Source organism: Mustela putorius, unplaced genomic scaffold (assembly GCF_011764305.1).
Source record: "Mustela putorius furo isolate JIRA1106 unplaced genomic scaffold, ASM1176430v1.1 tig00000127_pilon_pilon_pilon, whole genome shotgun sequence".
NCBI classification, from domain to species: Eukaryota; Metazoa; Chordata; class Mammalia; order Carnivora; family Mustelidae; genus Mustela; species Mustela putorius.
Genome location: NW_025421288.1, coordinates 11350195 through 11369335, shown reverse-complemented (window position 1 = coordinate 11369335; position 19141 = coordinate 11350195). Strand labels below are relative to the sequence as shown.

The window sequence follows — 19141 nt, the reverse complement described above, 5'->3', positions numbered from 1 at the left end:
ACATCCCCTTCTGGGATTTCCTCCATTCCCTTAAACTCTCTCCTCCCTGTTTCTCTCCCTAGCTGGGAACACCCTGCAGGACAATCTCGTTCTCATGTCTCTCCACCAGAGCTCCAAGCAGGCAGCCCCGTGCCTAATACATCTATTCATGCATCTTCTTGCTAGAAGGCCCTGGAACACAGCTGTGAAAGCTTGAATGAACCACAGAACAGTCCTGCACGCGGCACCTCGCTTTAGTGGTTACCGAATGCGTGCGGATCTGTGTTAGATCCCCACGACAGCGGTAGGCACTGCCAGTCCGGGGGATATTACCTGCCATCTTGCTGAGGAGCGGAGGAGCCTCCAAGGGGCAACTGAGCTGTGAACCCAGGCTCTAAAACCAACTGTTAATTAACTATTGTCACTTCCAGGCCAGCATCCCTTCCCCTCCCTAAAGGTCTCCGAGACCTAAGAGGATTATTCCAAGGCTGCAGCTGGGCGGGCCACGTGTCCACAGACTGACCGATCTGCTGTGAGGCAGCAAGGCAACTACGCCCCTCCGTCTTTCTCCTCCCCCTCCCCTCCCACCCCCTTCTCCTCCCCCTCTTTCCCCTCCCCCTTCCCCTCCCCCTCCTCCTCCTCGCGCTTTGGCAAAGACTCGCCTGCACCGCAGGCGCGGCCCACGTGCCTCGCGTAAATAAGCGAGTGCGCAGGCGCACCGGGCCCGCGTCCATTGGCCCGCGCCCCGCCGCCCCGGGAGCAGGGGGAGGGACGTCGGCCCCTCTGGCCGCGGGCTGCGCCGCCCTGTCAGTTGGTCCGCGCGTCCGTCGGTCGGTGCGTCCGGGCCGCCGGCTTCGCCCTCGCCATGGCATCCTGGCTGCCGCTGCTGTCGCTGCTGGGGCTGCTCCTGGGCGCCGCTCCCGCCCCGCCCCGCCGAGCAGCCGACGCTCAGGCCCGGGAGGCGGCGTACCCGGAGCTGCTGGGGCCCGCCCGCTTCGCCCTGGAGATGTACAACCGCGGCCGGGCAGCCGGGACGCGGGCGACGCTGGGGGCCGTGCGCGGTCGCGTCCGCCGGGTGAGGATGCGCCTGGGGTGCGGGCTTCCTGGTCCTGGTGCGCGGGGGCCCTAGTCGGGGGGTTGGGAAGTTTGGCCTGGGCCCGGGGTGGGGGCCGCGGGATGCCGGAGGGACGAATTCTGGTGATCGGGAAAGGAAGGGGGTGGGGCGGGGCTGTGGGAGGGACGGGCTGAGGAGCGAGGGACGTGCCCGCCTCACCCGTTGCTCCCTCCAGGCGGGCCAGGGGTCGCTGTACTCCCTGAGGGCGACCCTAGAGGAGCCTCCCTGCAACGACCCCACGGTGTGCCAGCTCCCTGTGTCCAAGAAGACCCTGGTGAGTGGTAGGGCTCCTGGGACTCCTCAGTCCCCGTGATGAGTTTGGGTCAAGTGATGAAGAGGCAGCAACTACCCCACCCTGAGTCATTTCCCAAGGTTCTGCGGGCCAGAAACCAAAATGCACTTAAGAGGGGGCATGGCAGGGTGCGCACTTTGCCTCACTGTGCGCTGTGTGGGGGGGATTGCCTTGGAGGGGGTCTTCACACGAGGCCCTTCCAGTTCCATCTTGCCAAGGCCTTGCTCCATTCCCAGCCCCCAGACTGGCTTCCTCCTCTCTCTCTAGCTCTGCAGCTTCGAAATCTTGGACGAGCTAGGAAAACACATGCTCCTGAGACGGGACTGCGGCCCAGTGGATACCAAGGTCACAGGTGCTGGGATAGCCCGAGGATGCTGGCGTAGTTCAGACCAGGCTTCACTCAGGGTTCAGCCTTGATTTCTTCTCTGTTCTAACCCTATCCAGATGACAAAAACGAGACTTTGAGTTCAGTCCTTCCACTGTTGAACAAGGAACCCCTGCCTCAGGTGAGCAGCCCAGCTCCATCTGGCGGCCTGCTGCTGCTTCATTTCCTCTTCTCTTTCCCTCCCCCTGGCCTGGGCTCCCTGGTGAATCTGTGAAAGATTACTTGTAAAGACCCCTGTGCCTCTTACAGGATTTTTCCGTGAAAATGGCTTCAATCTTCAAGGAGTTCGTTACCACCTATAATCGGACGTATGAGTCGAAGGAGGGTGAGGACCCTGCCTTGGCTGTACCTGTCCCAACCAAATGAGGACCTTACCCCCCCTTTGGTACCTTGGTGTTGGGGAGGGGAAGGACACAAGAGGCAGTGCATCCATTCAGGGTCTCCTTAAATCCCCAAGTTCTTGCCCAGCCTCATAGGACTGGACAGCTGCCTCAGGGACGTGTCTCCTCCCATATTTTTTTCTTGATCAGAAAGCATGGGTCTTCATCATTCTGGGTAGAATGGGAAGGGGCAAAGGCCAGATTTTCTCTGCTGGTACCCCCATCTCTCCAGCATGGTGGTCTTTTCCCATGACCCCCTGTCTGAGGATACCCTTTGGAGCCCATTTTGCTTCTGCCTTCACTCCTGGGCTATCATCAATTCAGTGTGACCCAAAAAATTGTTCCCACTTCCCCCTTATCACTCACAGGTCTGGACCTCTCCTCATCTCCAGACCTTCCCAGAGTTCTGTCCTTGAAAAGAGCTTGAGGCCTGATCCAGAGCCCACCTACTCCCCAGGGAAACCTTGTGCTTGTTAGTCCCAAGTGCCTTTCATCATCTGCCTGGGGTCCAAACCTTTCCTCTCCTGCTCCTTGGTTCTCAGAAACCCAGTGGCGCATGTCTGTCTTTTCCAACAACATGATGCGAGCACAGAAGATCCAGGCACTGGACCGTGGCACAGCTCAGTATGGGGTCACCAAGTTCAGTGACCTTACAGGTAGCAGTGGTGGCCAGAGCCCTCATGGAGCCCGGAAGAGTCACGGTCTCCTCCCAAGGCCCCCCGATCAGGGCTGCCTTATACTTTTCCCCACCCCCCATCCCCTGCCCACCTTTCCCCACAGAGGAGGAGTTCCGTACCATCTACCTGAATCCCCTCCTAAGAGAGTACCGTGGCAAGAACATGCGCCTAGACAAGTCCACTGGCGACTCTGCCCCATCCGAGTGGGACTGGAGGAGAAAGGGGGCTGTCACCAAAGTCAAGAACCAGGTCGGACCTCTAAGAGGCAATGGCGGACACGAGGACTGCACTGGAGTGGGGAGGGGGCTCTGGTCTGACTCTGCCCCTCTCTTGCAGGGCATGTGTGGCTCCTGCTGGGCTTTCTCAGTCACTGGTAACGTGGAGGGCCAGTGGTTCCTGAAACAGGGGGCCCTGCTCTCCCTCTCCGAGCAGGGTGAGCCTCCTACTCAACGCCCCTGCCCCCTGCCCAGTCCCTCCAGAGGGCTCCTCAGGACCAGGCTTCTATCTCCTAGAGCTCTTGGACTGTGACAAGGTGGACAAGGCCTGCCTGGGTGGCTTGCCCTCCAACGCCTACTCGGCCATAAAGACTCTGGGTATGCATTCACGGGGTCAGGAGGGGCAGTGGGGGTCAGCGCGATTCAGCGGGTTCGGGTGTTGATGTCAGGCCTTCATGAAAACCTTCAGCAAGTCAACTCTTTGATTTCATCTGTGAAATGGGGCTCGTCTTGACCACTTCACGTGGCTGCTCTGAGTATCAAGTGAGGAGATGATACTTAAAGTCCTTGGTGCACAGCAGGGGTCTTGGTGTTTTTGCTACTTGGAGGTCTGTATTTCTGTAACAACATACCTCATCCTTGAGGAGGTATTGACTTAAACTGGCAGTTCAGTTCTGTGGTGGGCTTCAGCGGCCCAGGGATGAAAGTCTGAGGGACTGCAGCGGCTGTGCAAAGACTGGGAGCCCAGCAGGGGTCTGGGCCACACTGGGAGCAGACTGAGCAGGGCAAGGCAGCCAAGGCAAAGAGCCCTAGGAGTTCTGGGCCGAGTCAGGATCAGCCATGTTTCTCCCTGGTTCCTCCCTCAGCCCCCTCAGTCTCTGTTTCGTCATCTCTAGAGGGAGGCTGTTGCTCAGAGGCCAGGGCCTTGGTCTGGGGTGGGCGAGGACCTTGAGACCTCGCAGAAGGGGCTGAGTGTGGCCCCTGGCCTGGAGAAGACGAGTGTGTGCACACAGGGGTCCCTATTTTCTCTCCGTGCGCCATCTGACCCCGCCACTGCCCAGGGGGGCTGGAGACGGAGGACGACTACAGCTACCGCGGCCGCATGCAGACCTGCGGTTTCTCTCCGAAGAAGGCCAGGGTCTACATCAATGACTCGGTGGAGCTGAGCCAGAATGAGGAGAGTGAGTACGGGCCAGGGCGAGGGTGGGGCAGGCTGGCTGCGCCTGGCTGTCCCTGACGCGGTCCCTCACGTGTCTCAGCGCTGGCGGCCTGGCTGGCCGAGAAGGGCCCCATCTCCGTCGCCATCAATGCCTTTGGCATGCAGGTAAGGCCCCGGCTCTGCTGCCCCCGCACATCCCTGGCCGGCTGCCTTCCCACCTCTCCCTGGAGGCGGCCCCTACTCTTTATTCTCCCCACCCCAGTTCTACCGCCATGGGATCTCGCACCCACTGCGGCCCCTCTGCAGCCCTTGGCTCATCGACCACGCGGTGTTGCTCGTGGGATACGGCAACCGTGAGTTCCACTGACGGCCCCCCGTCCTCTGCCCTGCCGCTTTGGGTCACGGGCAGGAGTTGGGCCACAGCCTCTCAGGACCCCTGGATGGGGGAAGGGAGGGAGTGCCTGGGAACCCTGTCCTTACCCCGCTGTGGGTCTTGGGCCAGGCAGGAGTCCGCTGTCCCCTCTCGGATGGGAATGCTGAGGCAGTGGGAGGTAGAGCTGTTTCAGATAAGTAACCTGGCGGTGGGGAGAGAGCTGGGTGTCCTCCGCTGACCCCAGAGCCACACCAGGTCTCCGGGAGGGTGGTAGGCGGGCCTGTCTGGCTTTCTGCTCTTTTCCTAGTACCTGTCCCAGTAGACCACAGCAGATACTGGGAGAGTGCAGAGGGCTGGGAGCCCTGACCTGCGTCCCGCACTGCTCCCCAGGCTCTGGCACTCCCTTCTGGGCCATCAAGAACAGCTGGGGCTCAGACTGGGGCGAGGAGGTGAGTCTGGGCTGCCCGGCCCCGGCCCGCCCAGCCCGGTCCCGCCTGAGCGCCCTCACCAGCCCCCTTGCCTTCCCGCCAGGGTTACTACTACTTGCATCGTGGGTCCGGGGCCTGCGGTGTGAACACCATGGCCAGCTCGGCAGTGGTGAACTGAGGAGCACCAGCGCGGGACCTGGTGCTGATCAGAGCAGCCCCTTCCTCAGCCTGGCCTGCGTGTCCAGGCCCCTTCCCAGGAGGCACAGCTGGCTGAGGGACAGGCACCGGGTAGCTCAGGGTGAGCAAAAGGCACTGGGCTAGGGCAACACCCCTACCCCCCTCTCCCCCCCACCCTACCTTGAAGTTCCCCAGCAGCACCTTTGTTGACCTGTGGTAGCTAGGAGGCCCTTGGGCCGAAGGAGGGTGTCCTGGCAGCTGAGGCTGGGGCAAGAACCTTGGGCTTGGGTACGGAGCAGGTGGGAAGAAGATACTCTGGTTTTAAACCCAGCTTTGTCCTCAGCAGGCTCTGGCTTCCTGCCCTGCCTTTCCTCTGTCTGATGCTATACATTTTCTGGTTCCCCCTGGATTTGGGGACATTGTTTCCTTACACATCTAGAGAAACTATTGTAACTGCCTTTTTCTAACAGCAATAAAGAGGTGTCCTAAACCCCAGTGTGGTGTGAGTGCTTGGTACCTAAGGGAAAAGAGGGGTAGACGGGACTCCTGGAGGGTCGAGGTTGGGCAGCTGGTCCTGCCCAGGAGCCTAAGGGCCCAGCTTCTGCTTCGGGAACCGAAAGAGGAAGAAAGAGAGGCTCACGGGTGGGTCTTTATTCAGAAGGACATGGCTGGCCGTTCTCTGAGGCCCTTGCTCCGAGACATAGATGGGATCGGCCAGAGGGAGCTCCCTCTCCCTCTGACTCCTGCAGAGACCCTTAGAGGTTGCAGTCAGAGATCACTCTCCCCGTAGAGGGCACTGGAGAAGGCCACGTAGTCCAGGGCTCCAGCTGGAGCCCCGGAGCCCTTGTAGGGCGTCATACGACGGATGCAGTATTCGGCCTGCTCAGCGGGGAGCTCCCGCCGCAGCTCTTCGGGAGTGATGTAGTTCTGGGGGAGAAAGGGTTGTTGAGGACCCACAGACCCTGGTCCTTGTCACAGCCTCCCAGCCCCCTCCGCCACCGGGACTCACCTTATCTCCTGCCAGGATCTTGAAGGAGGCCACAACTTGTTCAGCTGTGTCGGTTTCAGCTGTCTCTCGGGTCATGAAGTCGATGAAGGCCTGGAAGGTCACGACGCCAGTTGCGTTGGGGTCCACCATGGTCATGATGCGAGCAAACTCCACCTCTCCCTGTAGGGACAGAAGCCAGACACCGTTGTCTATTGTGGGTGCTAAAGCCAGAAGGCTCCTCATGTCCCCTCCAGGCACTGTCTAGCTCTGGCGTGACAGCCCGGGTTATAAAGCGCTCTCTTGCCTCCATGGACTGTGCCACAGCCTTGGCTCTGGGTGTACAGGGAATCCTCTCTACTCAGCGGAAACCTGCTTCTTGCCCCTGGCAATGCCCCCTGTTGCCCTTGAGTCCTGATCTTTTTTCTGGAGCTCTCTGTAGTGCTGTTTCTCTGGGTAAAAATGTTGCAAGCTCAGGCTTTTGGGTCACCTATAACCAAGTCCAAATCCTAGCTGCGTCCTTGAGAAAGTTCATTTACCTGAGCCTTTAACAGCCCCTATGAGAAATGGGGTCATTCTGCCCAGCCCCAGTGGGCATGCTGAGAATGAAACGCATGTGAAGCTAGGAGGGATACAGTAGGTGATCACGCTGTAGGAGAGAGGCTCTGATGGGACTCCCGCGACAAAGGCTGGGGGCACTCACCAGGTCATACCCCATGGAGATGAGGCAAGCCCGGAAGTCATCCGGCTCCATCATTCCGTTCCGCTTCTGTGGCACATGAGTGATTATCAGACTTGGTTGTCCAACCCCACCAGCCCCCAAGGCCACCACCCCACAGCGGTGGGCCCCTGCTGACCCGGTCAAAGTGGTTGAAGGATGCCCGGAACTCGTTGAGCTGCTCCTGGCTCAGGCCCTTGGCATCTCGGGTCAGTACCTGGTTCTCCACCTCATTGATAGTGCGGGCGATTGAGGTGAGCAGCTGCTCCCAGCCTACGCGGATGTGCTGAGAAACATGTGATGATTCAAGTCAGTAGGCGGCCGGTGCCTGGCCACCAGTTCGAGCTTCACTCCCAGTCCGCTGTGTGACCTGGGCAAGTCTTCCACTCTGTTGGGCCTTTGTCCCTATCTGGAGGTTCCCTAGGTGCTGAGTGACTGTCCGCAGCCCTTCCTGCCTTGAAGTTTGAGAACTTACTATGCACTAAGTATTGATCACCCAGTCCTGGCTTGGCTTCAGATGGCCCTGTGACCCTGGACAGGTCAGTTTCCCTCGCTAGATCTCAGTATCCCTGCGGGCGCCCTGGGGAACTCAGCAGGCTGACCTGGGGTCCCCCCTGGGGCACACGTGCTGGGTCCCCCCATGGTTGCCCTGGGCTTCCCCAGCCAGCGCCGTCTCCCCGCCCCCTCTAAGCCGGTGCCTCTCACCTCCATGCTGTAGACCGTGTGCTTGTTGTCGAACACCAGGCTCTCCTGCAGCAGCTGGTGGTCCCCCTCCAGCCGGTCAATGTTGCTCTTATAGTTGATGATGTTCTGCTCCTGCTGCCGCAGCGCAGCCATCTGGTCCTCCAGAGAGCCGACCATCCCTGTGGCCAGGCGCCCCACCTCCTGTTGGGGGACACAGGCAGGATGAGCACTCCCAGGCCCCTGTGGCTCCGGCCTTGGCCTCACTCCCCGAGACGGCCCCACCCTCCGAGGCTTACCTCCACCTTCCCCTGGATCCAGGGCCCAATAGCATTGGCTTGAGCAGCAAACTGTCGCCGGAGCCTCTCGTTCAGCTGCTGCCGGGCGAGCTCTTCCTGCAGCGTCTGGTCCCGGCTGGGCACCAGCTTTCGGACCTAGGAAGAAGGGTGCTATGTGCCTGGGGCAGCTCTGGGAGCCAGACGATTGCTTTGAGGGGAGATGGGCTCCAACCCCTAGAAGAGCCCCTGCTACTTGGAGCCAACATGTCTGGGCTCATAAGGACAAGCTCTTGGGCAAGTCACATGACATCCAGGTTTGTTTCCTCATCTGTAAAATGGGGCCAGTGATACAACGAGATGTCCATACCCCAGGCTTAATTCTACTTCATATCAGGCCCTACAGGAAAACGCTGCTGTTAGGACCATTTTGCAGAGGAGACCGTGAGAGGCAGGGCAATATATCCAAAGCCCCACGGAGGCTGTGACAGACTGCAGATCCGAAGGTGGACTAGAGTCTGTATAGCTCGCGATGCCTGAGGTTCCGAGGTGGTTAGAACACACAGGGTGGGTGGGTCACGGGCAGACTGACCATGTCCCATTTGGTGTTGATGTCCTGTGGTGTGAGGCTGATGTAGGGGTTGGTGGTGCTGGGCCGCAATCCGTATGTTTGGCAGATCTTCTGGATCTCCCCCTGGATCCCCAGGATGGCTCCTCGCTCTCGGTCAGCCTCCGGCAACGTAGCTTTGAATTGCTCGTGTGCAGACATCAGGCTCTGGGCAGGGCGGGCGGGAGGCGTGAGCCAGCACCCTCCAGTTCCCGCAGCCCACATGCTGCAGGCACCCCCGTGGGTCCGCAGCGGGCCTCCTGTCTCCCAGCCTAGCATCTGGGGACTGGGGCTTCCCTCTCATCTCCATGCCAAAGAAAGGGCTGACGGGAGTCGAGGCCCGCTTCCCTGTCACCCCATCCAGCACCCCCCAAACTGGAACCCTGCATCCACCTGGGTCTCCTCCACCGAGTGCACCAGCCACACGTCCTGCAGGTCCTCCACAGCCCCGTCCAGCCAGTTGTTGAAGGGCGCTGCCCGCCGGGCAAACTCCAGCTGCAGCTGGTCGATGGTCTCTAGGAGCTTCTCCATCCGCTAGGGGCCACGGGGTAGCAAGTCAGCAGCCTGCCCAGCCAGCCCGCACCAGCCTCCAGTCTCCAGCCCCCAGCTCCCTGGCCCCAAACCCACCTCCAGTGCGTCCCTCCTCTTCTGGGTCAGTGTGCCCAGGGTGTCCCACTGGTCGCAGATGGCCTGGCAGCGGCTATTCACGGAGGCCGCCTCGTGGTAGTCCAGCTCACTGCAGGCCAGAAAGGGGATGAAGAGGGGGTCAGACCACAGCCTAGATTTCCCGGACTACCGTCCTGGGGCTGGAAACTGCACCAGATGGTGACGGTGCAAGGGAGCCAGGCAGGCAGGTGTGGGTGAAACAGGGCATTCATTCCTGGGGGGTGGAGGTGGGGGTTCCAGTGCCTTCGTTGGGTAGGGGGCGCGCGTGGGTCCTGAGCTCCAGTCCCTTGCGGAGTGTCAGTGGGGGGTGGGGGGTGCGAAGATGCGAGAAGGGGTGGGTTTAGAGGAGGAGGTGGGGAAGCCAGGGCAGGTGGGGAGATTTGAGCTAGCAGGCCAGGGACCGCAGCTGAAGGGGGCCACCAGGTTAGGGCCGTGGGGGTGGGGCAGGAACGGGGAGGGAAGAGTGTGGGTGCCGCATCGGGGACAGGGTTGGAGGAGGAGGAGCAGAGCAAGAGGTCATGGGGAAAGACATGGCACCCAGGCAGGGTTCCTGAACTGGGAAAAATGAAGTCTTGCGTAGGGCAGAGGGGAGCAGGGCAGCGAGGGGCAAAGCCAGGTAAGGTAGTTGTCCCCGCAGGGGGCAGGCCCAGAGGCAGGCCACGCCTACTTGAGCTCCTGGGCCAGCGCCGCGATGTGCTCCACTCGGTCCTGGTGCGCTGCCAGGTCGCTCTCAAAGGCCTCGTGGCGCCGCAGCAGCGCCCGAACCTCCTGCAGGGAGGCCGACTCATAGTCGCGCTGGCTCAGCAGATCCTCCTTCCCTACGCGGAGAGAGGCCGGGCTCAGGTCACCCAGCAGCGGCCAAGGCGGGAGCTCGGTTTTGGAGCAGTCTGGGTGACCGTGCAGAGTCCTCCCTCATCTGCGAAATGCCGGTGGTTATACCTGCCCAGCTCATCCTAGGGGTCTGTTCTGCCATGCCAGAGTGATAAAGTGAAGGTCCTGGGCATGACCTGTAAATGACGTCAGTGTCCCTGATCCCACACATCTCACGGTGGCCCTTGGTACAGTTTGGGCCTTCCAGGATCGTGAACTACCTCCCAACGACTCTGAGCCCAGGGAGCCCCTGGCCTGGTTTCCTGGGCTCACCAGGTTCTCCAGAGCCTGGCACAGTGCCTGCCACTTGGCAGACCTTCTAGGAATACCTGTTGGATGAATGAATGATGAATGTGAAAATGCTATGAGAATGAATTACATTACACAAATAAAACCATAATAATAATAATAATCGCAGCCCCTACTATTTATGGAATGCACCTGTATTTTGCAGAGATCCTACGAGGCTTAAAGATTCAGAAACCGGGGTGCCTGGGTGGCTCAGTGAGTTAAAGCCTCTGCCTTCGGAACTGGTCATGATCCCGGGGACCTGGGATCAAGCCCCGCATTGGGCTCTCTGTTCGGCGGGGAGCTTGCTTCCCTTCCTCCCTCTCTGCCTGCCTCTTTGCCTACTTGTGATCTCTGTCTGTCAAATAAATAAATAAAATCTTAAAAAAAAAAAAAAAGATTCAGAAACCTCCTCAGAGTCCCATAAGCAGGTGTATACTTAAGGAGTTCTTGTTTATATCAGACCATTGTTATTCTTCATGTCCATAATCCATTACTAATGTTTGTTATTTTTAGGCAGGGCTCACTTATCTGTAGGATTAATCCCTGATAAAAGACAGAATGAATGCTTTCATACGGAGTGATGTATTTGACTCCCGCAGTATCCTGCCATGGATATGCTGAGTCCAACATAAGTGCTGTTAGGGTTGGGGACTCACCTGCCACCAGTACAAACAAAATGCTACATGACCAGTGAATCAGAGCAGACCTACAGGAGGCCGGAGCCCGGCAACAGGGGCCCAAGTTTACAGATGGAGAAACTGGGATCCAAAGAGGAGCCGTGACTTGGCTGCACAGCAAGTCAGGGTGTTTCTAGAAAACAGGTCCCCACCTTCCTGCCAGGACACCTGTTCCTGACCTGTGCATTTTGTCAGGGTCCTCTCCCTCCTCCCATACCGGTCTCCACCCCGGGACAGACTCAAGCCCCATAAGGTGTAGCTACCTCGGGTCCAGGCTTCGTGCGAGGAGGCCTTCTGTTGGAATTTCTCCGCCAGGTGCTGGAGCCGCTGCACGCGTCTGATCTCCGAGAGCAGCCAGTCCTCGTAGCCCTTCTCCGCTTGCTCCAGCCCGCGCCATGCGTTGGCGATGTCCTGCGGGGCAGGCAGAGGCGCCTTGCAGCATGGTTCGCCCATTGTACAGATCGGGACCCACAGCCCTATGTCACCCGGAGGATGTGGGCAGAGTGGGGGTGGCTCACCGAGACGAGCTTGCCCTCGGAGGGCATGAAGGCAGGCCGGTGGCTCAGCCGCAGCTTGGTCTGTAGCGTATTGAAGTTGATCTCCAGCTGGCACTTCTCCTGCACCCGGGGCGGCTTGTGCAGGCGCCGGTAGTCGCGGAAGTCCTCCAGCTTGCGCTGCATGGCGCTCATGCTGGGCTCGCCCACGCGGTTCTCCAGCCATGGTACGGTGCGGCGGATCCACTCCAGCAGCTGCCAAGGCCAGGCAGGTGCGGCGCAGAGAGAGCAGAGCTGGCCGGCTCGCCCCGCCCGGCTCTCACCCACCCACGCCCGGGCTGTGGCCAGAAGGCCAGGCCCCAAGCAGAACGGGGGTCCCCACTAATCAGGGAAGGAGCCAATGTCAACCTCTGAGCCTAGTCAGGGACCAGTATAGGCCGGCACAGAGCAAAGGGCCAGGAGAATGCCTAAATATGGGCGAGTGGGTAAAGGACAGAGTGAACGAATGAATGGGGAGTGACTCCGTGAATGACCAGGAGCTTGGACAGCCAGAAGCGGGGGAAGGACAGCCAGCGTTGGGGGACCACCGGTGTGGGAAGGGGAAGGGCCTTCTCTGGCCTCATCTCACCTCACTGGCAAGCTTCTCATACTCTTCCATCAGCTTCTCATTCTCCTGGTTCACGGCCAGTACCTTGCAGATCCTATTGGCGGCCGTTTCTGCCTGTTGTGGGAGTCGGAAAAGGTGGGCACTAGAATAAGCTGCAGCAGGCACCCTAACCCAGCCTTCCTCCGTAAAGCCCTTAAAACCTGGGTCTGTGCAAATAGGGCAGCACGTCTTTTTAGATGAGGAGGGAGCTTCCAGGCCAGATGCCTCTGCTCCTGGGTTCCCCAGAGACTGTCTAGGCAGCTGGGACAGTGGCACTCCCGCCCACGTGGGGCCCAGCACCTCCAAATGTTGGGATGCCACCAGCGTTGGGCCCCTCGGTCCACACGCTCAGCCCAGGCAGCAGCAGCCAGGGCCCCCTTACCTGCTCAGCCCCGGCGAAGGCATGGTAGAAGCAGGAAACATAGGTCATGATGGCCTTCTCATCAGGCTTTGGGGTGTTCACGATGTCTAGGGGATGGCATTGGGGTATGTATTGGCCAAAGCCAGGCTTGGGGAATGGGCTCACACCCCTAATCAGGCAGAGAGCTCCCTGGACACAGGAGGAGTGCAGACATCTAGTCACAGCCACCAGCTGCCAGCTACCCCAAACCCAATGTCTACCTCTTCCCCAAAGCCCTCTCTGATCGCCCCAGGGCCCAGGAATCTTGTCCTCTATGGGGTGAGTGAGCAGATGCGACAGGCCTTGAGAAGCAACAGCCCACGCTGCCTGGTGTCTCCAACCAGCCCATTGCTCTGTGGGTCCATCCATCTGTCTTTTCCCCAAGTTCTCAGCCATTGGTGCCCACACATCTAGGGCACCAGACACAGTCAGTGTTCAGAAAATATTTGCTGCCTCAGTTGACTAGAGCCTTGCTTGGGCAGGACAAGAGGCAGGACCTGCCCCAAGGAGCTCCCATGCTCCCAGGTGAGCCAGGTGATGGAGATATGAACCAAAGGATGGTGCCCCAGGGAAGGGGAAGGAGGGGCTGCTTCCACTGGCTGGAGAGGGGCAGGGGGCAGGAGAGAGGGCTCCTGGGGAGGGCGTCCTGGGACAGGAAGGATTTTTTACTAGAGGGCAGACTGAGGAGGGAAGAGCAGGGGCGGGGGCAGGGGTGGTGGAGGCTGGACTGTGCCTCTGGTCCGTAACTGGAGTCCTTGCCTGGGCGGGGCTTCGTCTCACCTTCTGCATCCAGCATCCTGGGGATGTCCAAGTATTTCTCAGCTACCTCAAAGGCAGTGTTAAGGTTGCCAACGGGGTCATCCTAGGTGGGTTGGAGCAGGGACAGGTGAAATGTCAGCCGAGGGCAGAGGCTGGGGAGTCGGGGCTAGGGGTGGCCGAGGCCCACCTTGCGCAGTTTGGCGTAGTCAATGAGGTCGGGGCGGTGTCGGTGGATGAGAGCACAGAGGGCCAGGCCATCCTTCCAGCTGGACCAAGAGAAGAGGGATCAGGCCTGGAGTCAAGCTGATGCCCGTCCTCCCCTTACTCCAGGAGGGTCTCCATCAGGACAGCCTCATCAGTAAGACGGAGCAGAGTCTCAGCTCGTCGGCTTGGCACCAGAGGCCCTTCATTACCAGACTTGGACCATCTCCTCCAAGCTCATCATGATTCCTTCCCATACCCCGTGCCTGGGTCCCACCACTAGCTGGATGTTGTGGGCCTCCAGGTTTTTGGTCACATGGTTCCTTGTGAATGAAACGCCCTTCTCGGGATGTCTCCAAGGAGCCCTCCCTCAGGGATCCTCCCTCCCCGGCAAGATTCAGTTCAACATCCACCGAGTCCTCCTACACCCAGACACCATTCCAGGACCTTGGCTGCGAGGGCCCCTCCCCCGGGGCATGTGCGGTAGAGCCTGGCAGAGGCCCGTGTGCGTGTGCCGACCGCAGACAGACCTGGTATGGAAATTCTGCACGTTGACGTTGCGGTAGGGCGCCGTCTTCCGCTGGCACCACAGGAGCAGGCCTTCCTTGGCGGAGGTTTCTGGGCAGGGACAGAGACAAGGGTCAGCGGGGGAGGAGGCGTCGGGGCCGGCCCTCTCACCCTCCGGGCTTCCCCGCCACTCACCCTCCACAGAGATGTCCTGGATGGCGAAGCGGAGGATGATGGTCCAGATCATGCCCAGGGTCATCTTCAGGTTCCCGTCCACAATCTCTGCAGGGCGGGGGACGTGCATGACTTCCATCTGGCATTCAAGGCCTGTACTGCCTCAGCTGCACCCCCCGCCACACTGCGCTCCATGCCTTGGCCCTCGGCCCCCAGGCCAGAGCTGGCACCTAGTCAGTGTTCAATCATGGAACACCTGCTGGCCCCGGGCACAGTTAACAGTCCCTCCTAGGAGGCTCTGGCAGTTACCCCCACAGTTGAGAAGACAGGCTCCCGGAAGTGACGTGCTGACGTCAGGACGGCCCTCTGCTCCCCTCCCGGGCCTCCTCCTGCCCCCTCCTCACCTTCAGCGCCGATGGACACCAGCTTAACCCCCTTGCTGGCAATGAAGTCCAGGGCCTTGTTGACATTGGCGATTTTATGGAAGCGCATCTTGCCTTTGTCTGGCCTGGGCAGCCTCTCTCCTGGGGGTCAAGGGGAGAGGTCAGGGGCCAAAAGTCACAAGAAGAAGCTGAAGACACTGTCCTCAAACTTCCACCTCCCCCTCAAGGTCCCCTCATGCACGGGGCTGTCGTGTCCCCCCTGTTCCCTGGATTCCCGTAGGTCCTAGGGTCCCTGTGCCTTGATTTGCATCCTTACCTGAAATGACCTCCAAGAGCAGCATGAGTTTGAGGCCATTGCGGAAATCCTCCTCGATGTTTTCAATCTGGGTGCCAGCCTTGCGCAGGTGTGAGTTGCACCAGGCAGTGAAGGTCTGGGGGCAGAGGACAGCACTCAGACCCTAGCCCTGGGTCTGGAGGACACTGGGGACAAGCTGAGAGGGCCGGCCCCAGAGTCAAGTCCTGGCTCAGCCACCGACGTGCTGTGCGCCTAGGACTGGTCCCTTTTCCTCTCTGAGTCTTTGTTCTCCTGGAAAAGGAGAAATGGGCTCGAGGCCCCACACAGGTCGGAGTCTGGACTTGGGGCATGCCAGCTATGGCCAGCCTTAAGCCCTGCAGGGGGTTTTAGAAGCCTGTAAAGCATGTACTCCAAAGTGTGAGACCCTCTGTGGGCTGAGGGGGGGTAACACTGCCCTTCTAGCAGCTGAACCGTCCTGGACTGAAGCACCCCCAGTTCTGAGGGTTTTGCCTGAAGGACTGTGCACCTGCATTATTGTGCTCTCAGCCCCACGGACCTCCTGGAGCTGTTGTGAATCGGCCTCCAAGTAGAATGTGAGGGTACAAGATCTTTCCAAATCATGGAGGACACCAGGACCAGCCTGACCCAGTTCCTGGAGGTGACTGCCCTTCCCCTCTCCCCAGAGTCAGTCCCAGCCTCTATCCGGGATGGGAGGGCTGCTGTGTGTGCAGCTCTGTGTATATTGGGGATCAGGGTGACCTGCAGCCTGATACAGCAGCTCCACCAACCTACCGAACCCTTAAACCCTGCATTCTGCCATCAGCTGTAAGGTGCTTGGTAGAGTCTCTCCTTGGGCTCCAAACCCAGCTGAGATGCTCACTCACTGTGACCTGGAATATACACTTTGCCCTTTCTTGGGCTCATTTGTACAATTAACTGGCCAGACTTCATGATGTCCCAAGGTCCTTCTTCCTCTAGTCCGGTAGGATTCTAGAATTCAGAGCATTCCCCCACCATAAAGCAATCAATCCTGGGAGATGGCCCTGGAAGTCCTTTGGGATTATTCCCCTCAGCCAGTTTCCTTCCCTGAGACCAGCTTTTTTGCTGCCCTAGAAGCTGGACATGAAAGATAATGCTTTAAATTCTTGACGAACTGTCATTGCTAAGGAAAGGGAGTGAGTTTCCCATCACTGGAGGTGTACAAGCAAGTGCTGAGCACTACTCGATGGGGCCCCAAGCATGGGAGAAGGCAGTTGGATTCTCTGTAGTTCCCTCCAACCCTGGAGTCTGAGACGCTCTGGGTCTAGATAAAGCAGGGGGAAAGGTGGGACCGGGTGTGGCCGAAAGCGCATTCTTTCATGTGACAAACATAACTTACTGCCCTGCCCTAAAGGAGCCCTAAAGGAGCTCACAGTCAATCAAAGGGTCACGTTGGTCTGAGAAATGCTGGGAGAGACTAGCGTCAGGGAGAAGAGGGAAGGGTTCTTCGAAACGGGCAGGGGACCTCTTGGGGGAAGGCTCATATTTGATCTGAGCTGCAAAGAAAGATCAGGAATTATTCAGACAGAGAAGGGCAGGCAAGGGCATTTCAGGCAGGGGCAGCCACACAAGGCAAGTGCTCGGCGCTGAGAAACAGTTGCTAGGTTTGTGGGGTGACAGCTATCTGGGTGTCGCTGGAATGAAGCTGGGGGTGTTGGGGTATAAGAAGCGAGAGGCGGGCCGGAGGGGCAGCAGGGGCCAGGTCATGCACGGTCTGGGGTGCTAAGCCAGGGAGTTTCAACTTGATCTGACGGCAACAGGGCATCAGGGGAGATTTTGGGCAGAGGGAGGTGGGCAGAGCTGAGTTGCAGAAAGCTCTTTCTGGTGGCAGAGTGGAGGCAAACGGCTTTGGAGAACAGGAGGGAGACTTGAGAAGGTGGTGGGGGGGGCGGCAGGGAGGGGTGAGAAGGGGTTTTAGGGAGGGGAATAGGGCAGGGTCAGAAACACTCTTCCTTGCTGCGGTGTAAGCTTCCTGAGCAGAGGCTTTATTTTGTTTATTTTGTTTCCCGCTGAAGTCCTGACACCTGACACAGTGCCTGGCCCGGAGGAGGAGCTCCCTAAGAGATACTGAATGAATGTTTTGGAATGAGGTTGAACCAAGAGGACTCCGGCATCAGGCAGGAGCAGGAGGGAGCGCTCCGAGTCACGGGTGCAAGGGCAGGGCTAGAGCGGGGCTAAGCTGAGTAGAGTAAGACATACTCAGGCTGGAGGAGAAGGAAACTCCGGAATGGCTACCTTCCAGGGATGCTGATGAATTTACGGAACATCGAGGTTGTGCCGCCGTTGAATGAATGGACGAAGTGGGTGGCTGTAGGCTGGGTTGGAAGGGTATTCCTGGTATTTTGTTAAACGATGCAGGCAAATTACAGACTAGCATGTGTCTCATGAAGGGCATGCGGACCTGGATCTGAGGGAAACCTGGTGGGTGGGGTGGGGGTAGGAGCTGTTGCAGAGCAGATGGCGGTGGGAGCCAGGGGCAGCGATGACATCACTGGGAGACTGCCAGGCCCAGGGACTGCAGCCCTGCTTGGAGACAGGTGCAGGAGGAGCCAAAGGGGAAGCATGGCACTGGGGGCACCCCAGCTTAGTCAACTGAGCCTCTGGGACTCTGGGGTCATCTCCTGTCATCCAACCCAGCAGAGGTGCTCTGATTCTAAATCCTAGGATTCTCAGATCCTGCAAATTCCACTGAGCGCTCCTGTTCCCTGCCCTTTCCTGGAGTCACACACTGTTGGCAAAGGCTCAGTAGGGTCTAATGACTTCATGGAGTCCTCCCTCCCCCTGGTCTGCCACTCCCCAAAGTCTGCTCACTCCAGCCCGGATCATTTTCTCTTTTGGGAACCCAGGTGTCCTGCCCCCTCCACTTGGGAAAGTCTGGGAGTGAAAATAGATCAGGAAAGGGGACCGAGTGCCCTACAAGGCTGGGCCTGGGCAGCAGCTGCCCATGTGCCCCACTCCAGCTCCCCCAAGCCGCTGCCTCAGCACAAAGAGTCCATCTGGCCGGAGAGTCAGGTTACTGTGTAAGGGGACCCAGGCTCCCCTCTTCCTTGACCTTGTGGCCTTTTCAGCAGACTTAGGGCCCCTTCGGTGGGGAGGGGTATCTTGGGAAGGAGTGGGGGTGGGGCAAGCAAGGCGCAAAGACCCTTAAGTTGGGGAGGAAAGCCCTGTTTTCTGAGAGTATATGATTTGGGTCCTATCTCTGCCCTTTTCTGGGCCTCAGTTTCCTCATTTGACAATTGGGATGGGTGGCAATGAACCCCAGGGTGGAGAGGATAGATATGAGAGAGTCCCACCGGTTCTGGGATGGTTCTCTCCTCCCCCACACTCCAGGTCCACTAGTTGCCGCTATAAGTCCTCAGGGTGGGGTCGTAAGATATTCAACTAGAGAGTTGGGGGTCCGAGAAGAAAGATTATTTTCCCCACGCTCCCCAAACTTGGATCTCCTGGGCTTCACCCAAGCCCTTTTCACCAGCAGAAGTGGGACAGTACGTCCAGGGTAATGAACTCCTGGGAGGTGGGGACCCGAGAAACTCTCCTTGTTATCTTAAACCCCTCCTGAGGGCTCCCAGCCCTCTCTTCCAGCTCTGGGAGACAGTGGAGGACTGATGGGCAGAGCCCAGGCTAGGGAGTGGCACTCTGGGTCTAGATGGGCTCTGCCCCCCAAGTTGCCGAGATGCCAGGGACAAATCGCCCGCCTTCTCAGGCCTCAGTTTTGCCATCTGAAAATGGGTGAGCACTCACTTTCCGCTGCTGCTTCTCCCAGGCCGGGTCGAGCAGTAGGTCGCGGTCCCAGTCCTCCTCCTGTTCCATGTACTCGCCGCCCCCGCTGCCGCCCACGAAGGGCCCCTCCCCGACCCCCAGACCCTCGGGCTGCATAACCATCATCATCTTGCTAGGGCTCCTGGCTCCGCACCGCTCGGCGCTCTCCGGAACACCGGGGCCGCGTTAAGTAGCGCCCGGCCCAGCCCCGGATCGTATTCGCGCTAAATATGGGGGAGGAGGGAGGGGCCGGATGGGGGCGAGGGTGCTCGGGTCTGGACGAGGCAAGTGGTTGCCCTGGGACCAGGGACTGCAGGATTTGGGGGCGCTGGGGTGGATTCTATGGCGGAGATTCGAGGTTCCCGTTCCGGCGCCGCCTCTTGGGCGCTGTGTGACCGTGAGAAAGCCCCGCTCCTCTGTTTCCTCGCGTGGACAACGGAGATATCGATAATAGTAGCGACTGTAGGCCGCTCTAGAAGCTGCGCCTTAGTCCTCCTGACCGTCTCTCTGCGCCGCGCAGGCGGGAAACAGAGAA

General features: G+C 59.2%; 2 protein-coding genes across 3 annotated transcripts; one reads left to right on the top strand and one right to left on the bottom strand.

The window, feature by feature from the left end:
- Positions 1 to 660: 660 nt before the first annotated feature.
- CTSF (cathepsin F) lies at positions 661 to 5669 on the top strand. Of its 2 annotated transcripts, XM_013059967.2 has the most exons (14): positions 679 to 1054; positions 1269 to 1367; positions 1653 to 1737; positions 1830 to 1891; positions 2020 to 2095; positions 2693 to 2806; positions 2931 to 3076; positions 3164 to 3260; positions 3340 to 3420; positions 4104 to 4223; positions 4302 to 4366; positions 4464 to 4554; positions 4965 to 5023; positions 5106 to 5669. In XM_013059967.2, exons 1-14 carry the CDS (start codon positions 845 to 847, stop codon positions 5178 to 5180), a joined length of 1380 nt encoding a protein of 459 aa, XP_012915421.1. In that variant the 5' UTR covers positions 679 to 844; the 3' UTR covers positions 5181 to 5669. The 2 variants fall into 2 exon arrangements, with proteins under 2 accessions (XP_044921355.1, XP_012915421.1); XM_045065420.1 differs by lacking the exons at positions 4965 to 5023; positions 5106 to 5669 and adding an exon at positions 4882 to 4955 and having other exon boundaries at positions 661 to 1054.
- A 143-nt stretch (positions 5670 to 5812) lies between these two features.
- Positions 5813 to 18799, bottom strand: ACTN3 (actinin alpha 3). Its single transcript, XM_004759439.3, has 21 exons — positions 18589 to 18799; positions 14830 to 14944; positions 14535 to 14654; positions 14152 to 14238; positions 13980 to 14067; positions 13436 to 13514; positions 13270 to 13351; positions 12472 to 12557; positions 12072 to 12164; positions 11468 to 11698; positions 11213 to 11360; positions 9779 to 9929; positions 9073 to 9181; positions 8839 to 8979; positions 8431 to 8613; positions 7863 to 7997; positions 7588 to 7767; positions 7022 to 7168; positions 6868 to 6933; positions 6189 to 6347; positions 5813 to 6106 (listed from the first exon to the last, which is right to left on the bottom strand). The coding sequence occupies exons 1-21, from the start codon at positions 18733 to 18735 to the stop codon at positions 5948 to 5950; spliced, it is 2706 nt and encodes a 901-aa protein (XP_004759496.1). The 5' UTR covers positions 18736 to 18799; the 3' UTR covers positions 5813 to 5947.
- Positions 18800 to 19141: the final 342 nt, after the last annotated feature.